At 39.5% G+C, this 18,490-nt stretch overlaps 1 protein-coding gene across 1 annotated transcript in view; it reads left to right on the plus strand.

The window, feature by feature from the left end:
* The window catches only part of PHLDB2 (pleckstrin homology like domain family B member 2), a 54,191-nt gene that overhangs the window by 13,923 nt on the left and 21,778 nt on the right, over nucleotides 1-18,490 (plus strand). The window contains exons 4-9 of the mRNA XM_066572038.1: nucleotides 2,253-2,396; nucleotides 3,237-3,374; nucleotides 11,352-11,480; nucleotides 15,018-15,173; nucleotides 15,935-16,045; nucleotides 16,774-16,863. Of these exons, the coding sequence (XP_066428135.1) occupies nucleotides 2,253-2,396; nucleotides 3,237-3,374; nucleotides 11,352-11,480; nucleotides 15,018-15,173; nucleotides 15,935-16,045; nucleotides 16,774-16,863 (768 nt within the window). The remainder of the gene's footprint in view (nucleotides 1-2,252; nucleotides 2,397-3,236; nucleotides 3,375-11,351; nucleotides 11,481-15,017; nucleotides 15,174-15,934; nucleotides 16,046-16,773; nucleotides 16,864-18,490) is intronic.

The following is an 18,490-nucleotide window of genomic DNA, read 5'->3' on the forward strand; positions in this document are numbered from 1 at the left end:
GGAAACAGTGTAATCCAGACTTGAAATCCTCCTCTAGGAGTTATGTGTCCTGGCATGGGCCACAATTAGGCTGGCTTAGGTATGGGAATTAATCTCAGAACTCATACAGCTTTATAAGCCATCAAATATAGAAGATATAGCCAGCAAAATGTAGCAGCCAGCAAATTATTATTCCATATCCTGTGGAAGCTAATGGTACTGGAAGTTGGTTTGTTTTTATAGTGGGATGTACTGTTCAGGAAGAGTTTTAAGACCTTCCAAGGGAGAAAGATTTGCTTGAACAATTATAGCTACTTAAATAAATGTTTCCAGAACCCTGCTTATCATCCTGCTGAGATGAAGGAGGGAAGAGACACTCTGCTGGTTTTTCCCAACCTGAGGCTCTTGTAAGAGGAGTATGTTTTCTCACACTCACATGGGAGATGAAGAGGAGTTGCCTGAGCCAAATTTACTTCCTGTCTCTTTCCTGGGGTTGGACCTGAGCCTCTTGCCAGATCAGCTGTTGTCTCTTGGGAATGATGCAGTGGCAGCAAGCCTTCTGCCCCTCCAACCCAACTGCTGCCTTTAATAAGCTGCACCTCCTTTCCTGTGTGCTTCTCACTGCTGTTTCATTACCAAAAGGAAGTTGTCCTTTAATAAAGGAGCTAACAGCATTCCTAACTATTTCCGTGCTAGTGCAGCAGCAGCCTCCTCCCGGCTGTGCCAGAGCAGCAGTGTAGCAAATCCCAGTGGCAGGCAGTGTGTTAAATAACTGGACTGAAGAGCTGGAGTCAGGAGTGAAATGAGACCAAGCAAAGCCATAAAAGCAGGTTTCTGTTTAACAAGTTCACACCTTCAAAATACTTTGTCTCTTCTATTTACTGTTATTTACACACTGTATGATCTTAAGCATGGTTATATGCGTCAGGTGAATTGTATTTAACCCCTGCTACACTCACAGCTTGAGAGTCAGTAGTGTGTGTGTAGAAGATGAGAGAGGTGTGACAGTAACACATTTTCATTTCCAAAGGGTGATCTCTGTGGAAATCTGTCTGCCAAATCTTCTGGTGTGAAATTGTGTTGAACAGGAACATGCTATTATGGCTTGACTTGCTCTTTCCACATTGAAAAGATGGTAACACATTTCACTTACAAGTTGTTGTGGTCTTTTATTTCTTTCCCGTTTGTTGCTTTCTTCATGCAAGTCAGAGATCCTATTTAAAATCCTTTTTAGGAAGTTGAAATCAAAGATGTTATGTCAGCATTATCCAAACAGGAGACAGGACAAAAAGAGGCTTTGCTGCTAGGACTACTATTGCTAAATCAAGGAATAGTGTTCATTCATTCATTGTAAAGGGAGTTCTGTTAAGCCCTGAGAAAAGCACCAGCAAGCAACTGCATTAATGAAGTGCAGCTTGTCTTTAAATACTGAGTTCAGATTTGTTCAGGATAAAATGCCTACTCTCACAGTAGCCATTCATTAGCTGAACTGAGCCTCTCTTGAGCAAGACTGTGTGGCCCAGAGGTGACTGCGAAGGCCTACAGGCAGCCCAACTCTAATCCTGGTTGGGTATAATGAACAAACAGCCTTCACAGAGAAAGTGGATTGCAAGCCCCTGGGGTCAGGTGAACATGAAGAATGCATTTCAAACTCAGTACTGTTTGATCTAGTATTGGATGGTGTAAGATTCCATGTATTTTCTTCCTAAATCTTGTTTAATTCTTGACACAGGCATCTAGTAAGGAAATATCAATGAAAAGTGGAGCATTAAGGGTGCTACTTCCTTAGTGCTACCTGGGGAGATAGGACCAACTTTTGTCCTTATTTTACAGAAGCCACCCATCTTCATGGCTGGTTACAAAAATGTCCTATCCTACCTCCTGGCCTGTATTAAATGAACAGCTGAAATGTACCTAAAAAGTGTCTTCATCTGTCTGTGTTATTTTTATAAGGAAAAAATTGGGGTTTCACAACCTAAATAGCACAGCATGTAAGGGATTCTCAAAGGTTAAGTTTTAGTAATTCCTTTAGAATGAATAGTATTTACTGCTAAGTGTAGTATTTACTTCCAATGCCTGGAAGTAAAGTATCATGTTTGTTTCTGTTGTACGCCTCCTAAATATAGAAATAGCAATATAGTAGATAGGAAATATGTAATGGGTTCAAAACCAACAGTGCCATACTTGTCTAAAGTGAAAACTATATGGAAGGGGGCAGAAAAGGCAGCATTTGCCTCTTTTTCTAATGAACCTCTTGTGATGTGCAACTGCAGATATCAGAATGCACCAGTGAAGACCAGAGAAGGCAGGAGCTTGGTCAGCTGGAGGAGGAACGCATAGTAATACTGAATAACTTGGAAGAACTTGAGCAGAAGATCAAAGATTTAAATGACCAGATGGATGAATCCTCAAGAGAGGTATGAAAATATGGTTTTGGTTTTCAATGTCTTGGCTGTTACATGTGCTTCCATAGCAGAAGTCTGATGGGTTCAGCAAGTACAACATGAGGGAACTCGTGGATGTGTGTAGTCTTCATATTCTGTGCTTTTTCACCAGAATCACAAACTTGCCAATCTCCTGCTATAAAGGGTATTTTTTCTCTAGCTGGGGGATGCTTATAATGCTTGGATTAGCTTTTCTCAGCTGTAACCATTACACTGTGAAGTGGAATTGGAACAATCTCACTTGTTTAATGGCCACTCAGTTAATCCAAATACCTTGGGTCACTTGGGAGTTTTATGGTGGTATCTCCTGTGACTGTTTAAAGAAAAAGGAAGTGAGACAACTTCCTTTCAATCTTCCTTGGCTTTACAGTGGCAAGGGTAGGTTGGCACCTTGTTGAGTTCTGGAATCTCACAGTTGCAAACTAAGCTGGCCAGGCATTTGGGTTCTGCCTGGGAAAGAAACAGCTGTTCCAGAAGGGTTTCCTACGGAGCCTCGGCACAGAGACAGCATCATAACAGGAGATAGCACAGAGAAGAGTTAGAAAACAAAAAATTTTGGAAAAAAGAATCTTCAAGCTAAAGTTGGTTTGGACTTTATTTTGCACTATTTTATGTGCAATTTTACTTTTTCTCAAATTTGTGACCTCTTTTTAACTTTCGTGGCAGAAAATCTTGTGGGGTTTTTTTTATCCTCTCCTTTTTAAAAAATATTTCTCTCTTGTGAACCAACTCATTCCCCTCCCCCTAAAAATAATGTGTATTGAGATTTCTTCTGAATCTGGACTGCTTCTGAAAGATGTTTTGTGTTCCTAGTTGGATATGGAATGTGCCCTTTTGGATGGGGAACAGAAATCTGAAACAACAGAGCTGCTGAAAGAAAAGGAAATATTGGATCATCTAAACAGGAAAATAGCTGAACTGGAGAGAAATGTTATTGGTGAAAAGACAAAGGTAATTCAGTTATTGTAGCCTGCTGTGTTCTCTGTTACCCTTGATTTTCAAAATATTTTTATATGGTTAATATTAATGGAGCTTATTTGATGAAATACTGCCTGTAAGTAAATTTGCTTCATAAATAAGGAAGAAAAAATTATTTTTTCACTGTCATTTCCCTTTCACAGTATTGTTTTCCAAGGTATGATTGACAACCAAAAGATAGTAAGCCAAAATAGAAAGACCTGACCTACTGTGAAGATACTTTTATTAATAAAAACACCCCATATAGGGCTTGTACTTGGGCTACCTGTTGTTTAAAAGTACAGTATTAATTGAACTGTTCCTTCCTTTATATAATTTGGAGGGAAAAAAAAAGAAATTATTTTCTCAGCAAAGGAGCAAAATGAAAAAGGGTGCAGTTTTTATCTAATATCATATAGAATACATAGTATAAGACATCCATCAAGTATGTAATTTTAAAGTCATTATATTGTTTTTTTTGCTGACTGACAATTTAAGTACTGAAGACTATTCCCTCTGTAATTAAGTCTCAGAAATTAATTAGTTTTGATATACAGTCACATACTTAATTGTTCTCAGCTACACAAGAAACAGATAGGCACATATTTGCAAAATAAGATAGCAGTATAAGATTTTAAGTGCAGAAATGGAAAGGGCCTGCAAGATGAAATTGCATCACTCAAGGCAGGAAGTGCTGGTTCCCTCCAACAGGCTTTTTGCTGGCCTCTTCAAGCATGCAATTCCCTTCTCCACAGGGGATCTGCCACGGCCAATAATACCTCAAGGTCAGGAAGTTTTTCCAGGGATTTCAGCCAGCATTGTTTCCTTTTAAAATTTTATCCTCTACCTCATAATTTAGACCTGTCACTTGTGGAATTGCTCTAGCTAGTCTCTCTTCTTTTCTTAAGCTTTCCAGAAATATCTGTAAGTCTTCTGCATTTTTTGCTTAGAAAAACTGCATGTTTTTAGCATGTCCACAGTTCCCATTCAATTCACATTTTACAGCTTGCATTGTTTTATTCTGAACTTTCTATCCTCAATTTCTGCCTGCCGTGTGAGGAACCTGGCTGCTGTTTTTTGGCTCTGCTTATCAAGCTTGTGTCTGAAAAGGAGAATGGTGCTCCCACGTCTCCACTCTGTGGGGACACAGTGCACATCCAGTTTGAGTTTGAACCTCCCTGAACTTCCTTGTCTGCACTTTTCTTTGTGCTTGTGTACCCCTCACTGATCCTTCAGCTTTCAGTGTTGCCTGTGGTCACATTTTAAGTTGCCTATGGGACATGTTTTATACTTGATTTTAGCAGAAAGATGAGTTCAGACAGGGTGTGCAACCAGCAGACAGGGTGTGCAACCAGATGCCCTTCAAAAGAATGCAGCTGGAAGTTTTGGTTGGTAAGCAGTAATAAATAACACGTTCAGAAATTCAAGAGATCTTTTGTATTGGCTTTCCAGTAGCCTGAAAGTTCAGTTAAACTAATGGAAGTTATTGTAAAATCTGGACGAAATTTAAATTTCCTTGCAGCCATCTGTTAGTGTGTAGGTAGCAAAAGACAGGTCTAGTTTAAATTTTCAGGTGAAATGAAACACAGAAAGCAGCCTATAAAAAGCACTTTTTGTTTAAAAGGCAAGTTCACTCAAAACATTTTTTTCTCTATGAGGCATGGCACTATTCAGATCAGCTACAAAATTATAGTTGTGTTTTCTTTTGTGTTCCTCTTTGTTTTAAACAAACAAAGAAACCCAGTTGTGAGTGTGTGCTGTAAATGTCGAGCCATGGCTCAGTTAATACTGAAATTATCTTTGCAGGAATACATTCACAGCGGTTTGGTTTTTTTTTTTTTGTTTCTGGGAATATGTCTGAAAGCATTGCATAAAAGTGAAAGTTGAAAATACAAATGGGAGATGGGCTTCTACAAAGGGAGTAAAGTATAAAGTGACAGCTGAAGTGTTCTGGGGAAAGTAGTGTCAGCCAGCAAAACAGATGGCACTGATCCTGTCAACAAATAAAAGTTCTGGCTGGCTTGAAACAGTAGCATTTTTTAAAGCTTGATTATTGTATCTATGTTGAAGTTCAAGCAATGCAGATCTGCTGCAAGATAGTCAACATCTTGACTCTGTAGTAATACAGAATCAGCCCCCACCCACAGAAAGGGAGCTCAGGTGGAGGCGATAGGTTGTCCCTTTTGCTGAAATAATTTGATACTTAGGACAGAATTAAGGCTTGGGTTTTGACCAGGAGTTTCCACTCTGCTGATGGTACTTTTTGTGTTATGTCTTGCTAAAACAAGTGTCCCAGCGTCCACTGGTTTGTCACAGTTTCTATTAGTTGCCTTAATGTTTCACCCCTACTGATAGCTGGGGTCTTGGTTTTTGGTGGGGCTTCAAAGCAAGAAGCTGTTGGGGTCCCATATCTTGAACAGTGGTTACATTTCTGCCAGGGTAAGGGAGTGATATGTGAATACACCACATGGTGTTCGTTATCTGGAGGTGAGAGGGAGAGTTCATTTGATGGCGGGGGCATTAGTGCTGTATATGATGTCATTTGTCTCTGGAGCAGCTTGAGCATCTCATGGAATTTGCCACTGATCTTGACACCTGTTTGACAGGAAACTCCTGCCTTCTTGAGTCTTATCCTTACCCGTACACCTGTTTGGAAAACGTGTGAAATTCTTAAAAAGAGAGATAATAAACTACAATCTAATTTTTTGGCCATGTTATGTACTTGAAATGAACTGTTTGTAGAAGCTCTTGTACTACCTTCTACCTAACTATTCAGGATTTTTTTTAAATGCCCTGTGCATGTTTCATTTAGGTGATGACACAAAGTTTTGCCAACTTCTTCCGAGTATTAAAGCCATAATTTTTAGTCCTTGCAAGGCAAAAGAATTGACTGGAAAACATACTGGAAGTCAGAAGGCAGGAGTGAGTTCAGGATTGGGCTGTCAGTGTGCTCTTTGCTGTGGTGCAATATCTCTGTGTCCCAGCCCCTTGCTTGTAAACCAGGGATGTATTTTGTGAGTGGGTTTGTACATTATGCGTTAAGTTGCATGCTGGTCTCATCCGAGTCCCATGCTCAACCCTCTGAGATCACGAGGCAGGACTAATGGGGGAAGAGGACAAATGAACGAGTGGGGAAGATGATGTAGTGCTCACCCTCAGGGTAGTTGAAAGCTTTTCCCTTGCCTTTGTGATTCTGTCACCACACACATTGGAAGGAGTGAAGCACCTTGTATTGGTTTTCTGGGTTTTGAAAATCAGAGCTATGGGTGATTGCCGTTTCAAAAAGATGACAGAACCTTTCAGCACCCCTGCTGGACTTGGGATAGTTCTCATGTGGTACCTGGCCTGTCTACGACCTACCAGTGCTGTCAGGACTCAGTTGTCCTGGCTGGAGTAGCTACTTCCAGAGCTGTTTCACATGGCCTGTGCTTTCAGCTATGCTGGAAACCATGCTAGCATGTGGAGAAAAGTCCAACTTTGCCTCCTTATCTGGTCTTCTTGAGAACAGCTTCCTTTCTTCTTCCTTTCTTCTCTACAGAAAAAGGTGATGACCTACATATGTGAATATCAGCTGTTAAGCTATTAATCACAAGTTCCATTTATGCAGAGAAAGCCCTGATAAGTCCTTACTAACACAATTTGACAGATCCAGCTTGAAGCTCTCTGGGAAAGAGCTTAGTTATGGCTCTTGACAAAATTACTTTGAGCAGAGCTTGCTAAAGAGGGAGCTGAGCTGGGCAGTATGTAATAAGTTAGTTACCATTCATACAGAAAAAAGAAAAAAGAACTATTATGAACCACCTTCTTCTGTCTTATCAACCTGCTTCTTATGCTCCTTTTCTTATGCCTGGCATACCTGTTATTTTCTTCTCTTAATAGCTTTTGCCATGAAACTGACTGGAATTTAGTGACAAAGAATAGAATTGTGGCAAGTTTCATGCATCTGTCCTTAAAGAGATAGAGGAATGCAAGAAAGAGTAGTCAGAAAATACAGAAAAGGAGCATGTACAGTTTGCACAGGAGACACTGTTTTATTTCAGTGGGGTTTTCTGGTCAGTTATATGTAATTGCATTTCTCAGAAACCTCTGAGACTTGTGAGACTAGCTGATTCCATACTGAGAGGGACTGAATGTGCATGTCTGAAGTCTAGTGCGGTTTATGAGAGGTTGCTACCTTAAAACCTGATGATTTATAGGTGAGTTGGACTGAGGAAGATCCTGGAGTATTTCAGACTAGACCATGGAAAGTATTAGAAGTGAATCATTCCGCTTGTTGGGATTTTTCTTTCATTTGCCTTGTAGGCTTCTTTACAATTTCTCTCTGAAATTAACACATACCTTGGGGTTTGGAGGGGGATTTTTTGTTTGTTTGTTTGGGGGGGGTCTTGGGGGTTTTTTGTGTTATTTTGGAGGACAGGGAGATTTGGAACATTGGTAAGCAAGCCCAAATCACCTAGCCATACAATGCATATCACAGTGAGCTGATAAAATCATAGGTTTCTTACTTTTTTAGGGAGGTTTTGCCCAGTTTTTAACTAGATTTTCAAGAAGTTTTCTCTATTTCGTCCAATTTACTTTAATTTCTTCAGAGTTTCCATGAGTTTATGCAGAAAGATTGGTTCACAGGGAATATGGACATGGAGCCACATGTTGGTCTACAATTTTAGCCAGCCAGCCTGCATGCAATAGCAGACTGGGTTGGAAGACAAATTGAAAAGCAGCAGCTCTCTGCAGAAAGGGTGTGGAAAACCACTAAGGCTTAAAGTAGCAGCATTGATCAGGTATAGGGCATTGTCAACCACTGGAGACAGCACTGGAGCAATTTTGTTTCTCCTTCTTCCTGTTCCCATTCCTGTAGGGGCTATGATTGCCTTTAATACCATCCTTTTCTCTCCCCTCTGTCAGGATCATCTATGAGATGTGTTGTGTATATATAGTTTGGGGTTTTTTTGCTCTTTCTTTGCTCTTAAATCAATTTTACCAGATCTAAAGATTGGTTTCCTTTTCTGACCTGTGTTGATAACTTATGGTTGGTTTTCATACTGGGTATCCTCTGCTGACATCCCATCGCTGCCTTTGGGGACAGTGTCACACGTCAATTCTTTTTACTGCTATCCTCCACAATTCCCTGAAGTCCTCCGAAACTGATCCAAGCATTGCCCAAAGCATGATCAAACCCCAAGTCAGTCCTGCTTTGTATTTTGGCTGACCCCACATTTGTTCATAATGTTCATGTAGAGGCAGACCATAGGCCAAGTTGGGCAGTAGGCTAAGACCGGATGTTGCACTTGTTTTCTCCGGAAACAGGATGTTAAGAATTCAGCCAGACTACAGCTGATGTGCCTCTGGCATTCACACTGGGGCTTTCTGCAGAGAGGTATTATCCCAGCTCCTGCCGTTAAATGAGCATGAGTAGCAGGAGCATGGGTTCTGTTCTCAGCTGTGCTGCCAGTTGCTCTGGAGCAAACAGATGTGGAGTCAGCCACAGACCTGCCTCAGCTGCATCTTACACTTGGCTTGCAAGGTCACAAATCTTTCCCCTTCTAGAAGAACTTGTCTTGATTCACTTATAGAAAACACTGCATGAAAAATTTCTCATTCACTTCTCTCTTCTCATTCTCATTTAAATGTTTTTTGTAAATCAAATGGACTTCACCAGTGCACAGCCTGAGACATCAGCGAACTTAACTCCACAGCTGCAAAACATGTAATGCCTCTCATTGCTGAAAGTGATATTTCCTGTTAAGACTGCACATTTTGAAGGGAGCCAGTTTGGTGGAATCTTAGCACTTCCTATGCTATAAATAGACCAGATGAGTATTGTTTTCAATCTCAAAGGAATACATTTCTAATTTCTTGAGGCATGTAACAGTATCTCTGGCAGGATTCTCAGGGAGTTTTATCCTTGATGATGTCTCCTCACACTTGAGGTTTGACTTGCTTGTTGATAAATGAGTAGGCTTATAGCAGTGCATAGACATTTAGAGAGCTATTTATAGCTTCAGAGGCACTGCAGCTAAGGTCAGAGAAGTCCTTGCTGCTTTGGATGGCTAGGTGGGCAGAAAAGGCAAGTGTGAAACAAGGTGGAAGACTGTGGGCTGAATGTTAAATGGACAACCGAGTTTGTGAGGAGGGGAACTACCAGTTTATTCATGGCTTTCCTTCTGTATTGGAAGTAAGGATGATTCAGCAAACGGGGCTTCTTGGGAACAGCAGTCTGGAGGTGACATCACAGGAGTTGCATTCTTCTCCCTCATTGTGCAGCTCCCTTGTACTACATCCTCTGTGTTTCTGATGCCTGCTGCTGCTGTTGTAAGACAGAGGCTACTACAGGAAGTTCAGGTCATAAAATATGCTGGCTCAGTTGCTATTTTCACAAGCTTAATAAAATGTACTTGTGTTCAGCATAATGTTCATCTGATTGTATGAACTGAGAAGCTGCATATGTAAATGAACAAAATGGAGCTGGGACTCTGGTTGATATTGGACTTGTATAAAGATTCTTCCTGTTGTTTTTATATACTGGGAGAACTGAATCCCAGCTCCTGGTCCCACTTAGAGATAAAACCATAAAGAAAGCAGGCAGCTAATAAATGTTTATTACTATACCTCTGCCATGCATAAGGGTTTGAGAAACATGTCAGGCATAGCAAAGAGGAAGTTTTCCCACAGTTTGAAATGGCAAGTGCTGTATACTGAAAGACATTCCTTCTCTATGGCAAAGGGTGATGCAATGTCCAATCATACAGTATCTGCTGTACCACACATTTGATTTCAAAATTAAATAATAATTGGGACTGGAAAGAGTGGAAATGAGTATATGCTATGACAGAACTCAACTGTTCTTGGAGTAATCAGAATACTACTAATTTTTGAGTATTAAGGAGAGCTAGAGACCATCTGGAAGGAGATGCATTACCACAGAACAAGAAGTAGGAAAAGAGAGCTCTACAGGTGCAATGCTAGAAGATAGCGGAGAGCCTGGCTTCAGGAACTTACTTGATTATTTTTGCCTGGCATATCAGGCATAAATTGTTTTTTTCCAGTTATTAATTGCTGAATTTGAGAAAATGCATCTGCCATGTCAGCCAGTGAAAGACATTGAAAAAATGCTCTGTGCTCTGATTTATTGGTTCCCAAACTTTGGTCCATAGATTAATAACAGTCTACAGCCAAGCTTTAAGTGATGTGCAGCCAGTCTTTGGAGCAGTGTTGCACAGTAATTCATGTAGTATTTGATTACAAAGATTAAAAGGCCAAAGGCTTTGGAGGGTGAGAAGCAGTGTTCTGGGTACTGCTGCTTGAGTGGAACAAAAGGAAAGTTGAACTAGTTGAAGGAGACCAGGAAAGCTGTCCCCTGTGATCCCCATGGACAGGTTGCAGTTCCTATATCCTGAAGCAAATTTGCTGGATCACTTGATGTTTCTGCTGCAACAGGATTTCCTGGCCAAGAGTTATTTCTTTATAATGCTCTGTCTCATTCTGGCTTTTCACTGTTTGCTAAATGTATTTATCTGTACAGAGCCACACAGGCATGAAATTGTTTCTCCTAGGAAGCTCCATTTCTCTCTCACTACCAAACTACAGTCATTTTCCATCTACTTTGCTTTCTAAAAGCTACTCTTTCTCAGCTTCATCAGTTACCTCACTGACATGGCTACAGTTCTCTTATTTTTATTTTTTTTCTTACATTAGGTGAGACAAGTGTTTGGGCGAGGGGGCCTTAACAGCATCATCCAGGCACAGGTCCAAAGCACAGTGATGAGGGAGAGAAATAATCACCCCCACTAAAATGATGAATGTTTTGCTTTGATTCTTTTGCATCCCACCACTGCATTTCAACTAACAAGGTTTCTGTCTCTGACCTGCGTGGTTCAAATGTTTAGTAAGGTTTTGCCACACGCTGTCATAATCACTAACAACTGCTTGGGTTTGAAGGTAATTGTCTTTATTTTCTGGTTCATGCTTCAGGAAAAATTAAAACTTGATGCTGAGAGGGAAAAACTAGAGAGGCTTCAGGAGCTTTACTCCGAGCAGAAGACGCAGCTTGATAATTGCCCTGAGTCCATGAGGGAACAGTTACAGCAGCAGCTGAAGAGGGTCAGTAGCAAGTTTCAAGATTGCACTAATTTTTTTATTTTGTTGATTTTTAATTTTTTTTTTTTTTTTTTTTTTTTTTGTAGCTAAGTGTAACATTTTCTCTTTCAAGGATCCAGTGTCTGAACATATTTGCAACTTAGAATTGTAACAGTCATGAGGGTTATGGCTTGCGGATTTTTTTGTGGAATGCTTGTAATAGATTATGTGTGTGATTGCAAACAAGTAACATGCAAATGTGTGGATTAGAAATCATTTGGTGTTGAATGTTTCTAAAGCTTTGCATCACTTGCCTGTAATTAGCCCTTTAGGCCTGTTTGGTGATGTGGAAACTGTTGTGATGTTTAGATGGATGGTGGAACATCATTCTTTATCTGTGTGAGCAAAGACAGGAATTGGCCAGTAAATTACCATCTCAGTGAAGCTATGGATAACTTTTTTTTTTTCAATATATAACTTAGCTGTTAGCCTTAGTTGTAGTTTGAAAAATTAATTTTGAAGATTTTACCACTTGCTCAAATAGCTTTATTTTGTTCTATATTTTCAACAGCATCACATTGGTATAAATAAACTTTTCACAAAGTCTAATTGCAACTTGATTTTAGTTTGTATTATTTGTAAGCAAAAAAATAGAATATTGGCAGTGAAAGCTTCCTTAGTTTCTGTGAAAAAGTCTTAATATTCATTAGCCTTAAGTAGTTTATACATCACATATAGTTAGCTTTAGTATGTGGGGAAAATAATTTTAGAAGCATCAGTATGGGACGCTCAAGAGGCCATCTAAAAGTTAAATCTTTTTTTCTGTCTTGAGTATTTGTATTAGGAATAAAGGCTGTAATAGCAATAATGAAAAAAGGGCTTTTTCTGCTTTATAGGAAATACTCTTTAGATGTTGTTTTATTTGCAGAATTCTATTTTGTTTTTTCGAAGAGCAAAAAACAAGCCCAGCTCTGGAAAAAACAATGTTAAATTCTCAGTTGCTACAGAAAGTTTGGTTGTTTTGAGACAATTAAAACTTTTGTGTGTTATCTTAAAAAAAACGGAAGAGTATTATGTAATGTCTCATACATATTAAAAGGAGAGGAATCTTTTCCTCTGCAGTCACATGCTTGAATGTATTAATTAATGAGATGCTGCAGTCTTGTTGCTGTCGGATGGTAGTAAATCTCTTTTCACTGCTGACCACCAAGATGTTTCTAGAAATCTGTTTAGTTAATTTTTTTAATTATTTTTTAATGATTTTTGTTCCTTGCAAGTTGTCTTAATAATGATTTTGGATTTGAAAGTGGGACAAAACTTGAAATGTGGGGGTATGGTTGTGTCCAGTTAGTTCTATTGCATATTGTTCCAGGCCAGTTGTAATGGGAGTTTGCTGTGGCTGCTGTAGTCAATACAGTAAAAGTTATCAGTGAATTAGTGCCCAGTAGCTCTCAAACTGATCCCAAAATGTGAGAGCAGTCATGAAATGATTGTAAGTATTTTACCAAAAACAGAGAAAATATCTTCCTGAAAAATAACTGGGGCTCCCAACAAAAGAAGGACATGGACCTTTGTGAGTTCAGAGGAGGCCACAAAGATGACCAGAGGGCTGGAGCATTGCTCTTGAGAGGAATGGCTGAGAGAGCTGCATTCAGCCTGGAAAAGGAAGGCTCCAGGGAGTCCTTACAGCTCCTTCCAGTACCTAGAGGAGTCTTCTACAAAATTGGAGAGGCACCTTTCAAAAGAGCTGGTAGTGATAACCCAATCACATTAAACTGTAAGAGGGGAGGCTCATATAAGATGTTAGGCAGAAATTTTTTACTTGGAGCTTGGTAAGGCTCTGGAACAGGTGGCCCAGAAAACTTGTAGGCTCCTCATCCATGAAAATGTTAAAAGTTAGGGACTTTGGATGGGACTTTGAGCAACTTGGTCTAATGTAAAGTTCCCTGCCCGTGGCAGGGGTTTGGAATGAAGTGATCTTTAAGGTCCCTTCCAACCCAAACCATCGTGTGAAATACCTTAGTCTGCAACATGTTCTGTTGTGCTACTTTACTGACAACAAAGAAGGCACAAAGGAGACAAATTCCCTGAGGGTTCTCTGGGACTTCAGTAATTTTTGCCCAGGGGAGTGGGCAGCCAATTTCACTGTAGCAGTTGGCTGCAGGGTGGGGCTGGAGTTTGGGTTGGGGTGGGCAGATGACGAATTCTTGCTTCCTTGTACCTGAAACACATATATACTCTCCCTGTTGGGCAGGAAGTGTATTTTAAAGGCCCCCAGTTGGCTTTTTCATCATCAGTTCCTTCTCTGAAGTCTGTTCTATTGCCTCAGTAGCAATTACTGTTGTGTACAATAGGCTAAATTTACTGGCTCTCATGGCCCAGGCAAAGCCTTTTGGTATTTTTGGGGATGCTGAAGATGTCTGGCTAGTTCTGTATTGTAGGTAACTGCTTTCCTGTAAATTTTACCCAACACCTTTGCTTTTGATCTCTTCACTATCTCCTACAAGTGAAGAGCACATCTGTGGAGAGTAAGGGGAGGATATTTGTATTCCATGTATGAACTTGGATTCTTCAGTTTCTGCATCCTGTGTCTTTCTCTGGTACACTAGAATCTGCTTTTGAATTCCTTTTATAGAGACCTGTCTTAGTAGTAGCTTATCTTGGCCACTAACCTTTGCCTTAGGTTGAAATAAGCAAAGGAACAAGTTTGCATTGTTCCCGGATGTAGGTTTTCTTGTGTAGCAAGTCATGTGTCTGTTTTAGAGAGCCTTTCCATTTACTAATGCTGCAATTATTGAATGCACCCTTTTCTTCAGCACTCTGAAACTTGTAAGCAGGAATTCATATTATGAATGCACAGATGTTGCAGGAGGGAAGATTAGCATTAATTTCTTGTGCTGAAAAGCACCATGGTTTTATCTCATATCCTAAGCGGAAAGCAGGTGTGTTCTTATTTCTTGGTTCATTTCTGCAGCATTTGACTTCTTCTTTTTCTGACAACACATGGTATCAGTTCAGGGGAATGCGTAAAAAGTGGGCTGATACATTTTCTGAAGTATACTGTCTGTACCTATTGGCTAGGGTGGATGACTAGAGTCCCTAATTGCACAGAGAGCAATTTTCAGCAGTTAATTCCATGTGCAGTTCTCTAGTTTGGTTGGAAAGCAGCTGTCCTCTGAGTTTGGTATGTGACAACCTCACCAGGTGGGTTCAGGCTTTGGTGGTGTCCCAGCCAGGCTACAGCAGAGCCCAACCAGCTCGGGAGGCTGCACTTGCTCTGAGTGCTGCAAAACAGCTCCCTCACAGTTCAGATGCTTCTTAGCAAGAGGCACAGTAGGAGTGATGGAGAAAGCAACATCAAAACAATAATTAGCCCTGTTTACTCTCTTATTATGCAAGAAGGTCATTAAAAGTATTGAGATCCTGGTGAGACATGTTGTAGGAAATATATAAATATAATTTTAGGTTGATGTTTGTGTTTGTTTGTAAGTACCTCTACTGTGGTGTCAGCAAAAGCATTATTATGTTTTTTTATATTACCTTTTTCTTTTTTTCCTTAAGGATGCTGATATTCTGGACATAGAAAGCAAACACTTTGAAGATTTAGAATTTCAGCAGCTTGAACATGAAAGCAGGTTAGATGAAGAGAAGGAAAATCTGACACAACAGCTCCTGCATGAAGTAGCTGAATATCAGCGCAGCATTGTCAGTAGAAAGGTAACAGCACCAACACTCAATTAATTTGTTCTTTGTTGTTGAGCATAAGGGCAAGGAAATGGATCTACAACCTGCCTATCTGCAAGAAATAATGCAAAACATTCCACTTTGAAAGGGTTTTTGAAGCAGAGAATGCCCCAGTAACATCCTACACAGATCAAATAATGCACTTATACAAGAAGAAAGAAATTAATAACATTTCATGCCCTGTTTGCATATTTCATATGAAAATCAAACCCCTTAATTTGCTCAAAAAAAGTACCAAAGTTTTGGTTTTTTCTTTTTTTTTCCCTTTAAGAAAGGAGACTTGTACTCTCTGCACAAAACTGCAGTTATTTTAGGCTTGTTAATGATTTTGCTGTTAAATGGTTTTGTTAAAATAATAGTAGAACACCAAATTAAGAAAATACAGTCATTTTAAAAATTAGTTTGAAAGGTGCTATCTCAATCAATTAATACCGCTTTTTTCAGAAATCACAGGTTGGATCTCTAAACCAGTTCTGTTCAGTATATGGATGCTTGTCACTATATTATCAAAGAATACATGCAATTATTCTTTTCTCTCTTGAATAAGTTTTCTCTTTACTGTCTAATTCTTATTTAATTATCTCCTTCAGAGCAGTGAGCTGTCTTGTACAAACTTATTTTCCTGCTGCTTAGCCATGCATATGAATAAGTGAACTTTCATGAGTAGGATCTTTGCTGCAGGTTGTCTTGAGATTTGAAAATAAATAATGTAAATTGTGATTTTCTTATATTAGGAAAAGGTTTCTGCTCTCAAAAAACAAGCCAATCATATTGTCCAACAAGCACAAAGAGAGCAAGATCATTTTGTAAAAGAGAAAAACAACTTAATAATGATGCTGCAAAGGGTAAGTATTTTTTGTCTTTCAAACATTTTTGGCAATAAAAGAGCATTTCATAGAATAAAAGAATGTAGAGCAGAAGAAGAACATCAGTTGTGCAGAAGATAGCAAGATGGTAATAATGTGACAGACATTTACCTTTGAAAAAAAAAGGAAATCTTTTGCAGTCAGTCAGCAGGTATTCTTAAGAGAAACACTACTCGCATTTGATAATCAAGAGTGTTTTAGAGGTGCCCTCTTTCCCAAGGACTCAAGCAGAGGCACCCGCCCACAAGCTGGAAGCCTCTGTTCCCTTTGTGGCTAGTGGGACTCTGCACGGACTGCTCAGATTTTTGGCTTTAATAGCCCCTGTGAGGCCATGAGATGAGTTACTTCTCATCAGCTAACATCTGGTTAATAAGAAGCTGTCATGAACCCTTCATGTCCATTTTATGTTTTGCTTTTAATCCTGAGAGAAACCATGTTTAGCTCACTAAGCAGAATCATCGTTTTCAAAATGCTGAAGGAGCACTTACCTGGTTTGGCTGTGGTTGTTAAATAAAGCATTTTATTTGTTTTTTGTTCTGTACCTCCAATTTTGTTCAGTGCTGTTCTAAAAGGACAAAGCTGAAGCTCTGCTATGTAGTTTCAGTCTTGTATCCCAGTGTGTTTCTTCAGATAGTAAAGGAAATGGCTAACATTTATTTTCACAACTTGGCTGTTGTTATTTAATATAAAATGTCTGGTTTTAACAGGAAAAAGAAAATCTCTGTAATCTGGAAAAGAAATATTCCACACTTTCTGGAGAAAAAGGATTTCCTGTCAGTCCCAATAGTCTGAAAGAGGTAAAGAGCTTCTCTGCTTTTGATGTTACCATAACTAACTTTTAATAATGCCTCATACAAAAGCACTTCAGTATGTAGTATTGAGTGAAGTCCTAGTCATCAAATCTTTGCAAAGTAATTTCACACCATTTTTTAAACTTATTCATAGAAGGCTAGATTCACTAGTGAGCAAAAATAGCTTCTCTTGACATTCTTCCAAATGTAACTGGTATCGTTTTAATCTCTTGCTGTGGATAAATTATTGGTTTTATGTGTGTGGAATGTGTGTGTATGTCTAATTTTCTCAAAATAGACAATTAAACCTCTTGAAGTGAAGAAGAATTAGATCTGGGAATAACTGTTCAATTACAAATACAATTTGGTCTTATTTTTGCACTGTAGATTTTATTATTGCCTCCCCTCCCTCATTCTAAGACCCTTTACTAAAGCATGACAAATGTTTATTTTGTTCTTTTTAAAAAGCATTGATTTGAAGACTTCAAGCTATTGTGATTCTAAGATATGTATTGAGCTATTTATTTCACTTTTTTTGAACAGTTAGAGGAAGCAGAAAATTTAGCATTTAAAATACACTGACAGGCATATATGGCTGCTTCATTAACTTCTTCTTAAGAGTTCTGACTGAACTTGCTGGATCTGCTTGTCTTGAAGCCCTGGCCAAGGTCTGCCACATATAATGATGTAGGTGCCACTCTGGGAAGTTGGGCTTTCGAAGTCTAAAGCAACCACAACCTTTCAGCACCTGGGAACTGGGGTCTTGCTTATATGATCTCCAAGTTCCCAGTGTGCAGTTTCACTTGTCAGTGGGATTGAGCACCCTTCCTTTCTTGCTTAGACTTTCAGCGTCCTAGGTTGTGTTCTGACCTGGACATCTGTCCTCCCACCAGAACATCTGGCAAGTCTAAGTTTCATTTGTTTCCTTTTGAGATGGATCTGCCCATTCTCTCACTAGAGAGTGGGTGCTGTCTGGTTGGTTTTTCTCACACACACTTCATGGCTTGTTTACTCACATACTTCAAACTGCAACTATACTAAGTGAGGCTACACTCTTTTTAAAAAGAAAAGGATTATTTAATGGTGTCAGTCTGATCACCGCAGTGAAGTCAATCAGGACTTGCTCCAAGGCAAATACGAGAAGGAACAGCAAGGGTTATCTGTTTCATCCTCAGTGTTTCCATAGGCTCTGTCCTACAAAAAAACACCTTTGCCAGATGTCATGTTTGTCTTGGTCCAGTTTAATTCTTCTCTGACTGTCCTGGCACTTTTGAAAATCAGGCACCAAAGACAGGCTTACAGAGACTGCTGGAACAGCAGTTCATTTCACCATAGGGTTGCTATTCATCACTTGAGTCTGTGGTCCAATGTTTGCCAGCCCTCTTCACCAAAGCACATGCTTGTAACCTTCTGCCATCCGTTGTGAGTTCGCTCACAGCCTGTACAGCAAGAGTAACACTGCCTCAGGTACTTTACTGGATGCTTATCCCGCTACTTAAATAAGCAAGGAAAATCAATGCTGTTTAAAAGTTCAGCATTGAAAAAATTACTTGGATGACTAATCTGACTTGAAACCATTTATTTAATTAAATGTAACAGGGGTCTGAGCTAGTGCAAAGCACAGTCATTTTTT

Source organism: Molothrus aeneus, chromosome 2 (genome assembly GCF_037042795.1).
Source record: "Molothrus aeneus isolate 106 chromosome 2, BPBGC_Maene_1.0, whole genome shotgun sequence".
In the NCBI taxonomy this organism is placed as follows: domain Eukaryota; kingdom Metazoa; phylum Chordata; class Aves; order Passeriformes; family Icteridae; genus Molothrus; species Molothrus aeneus.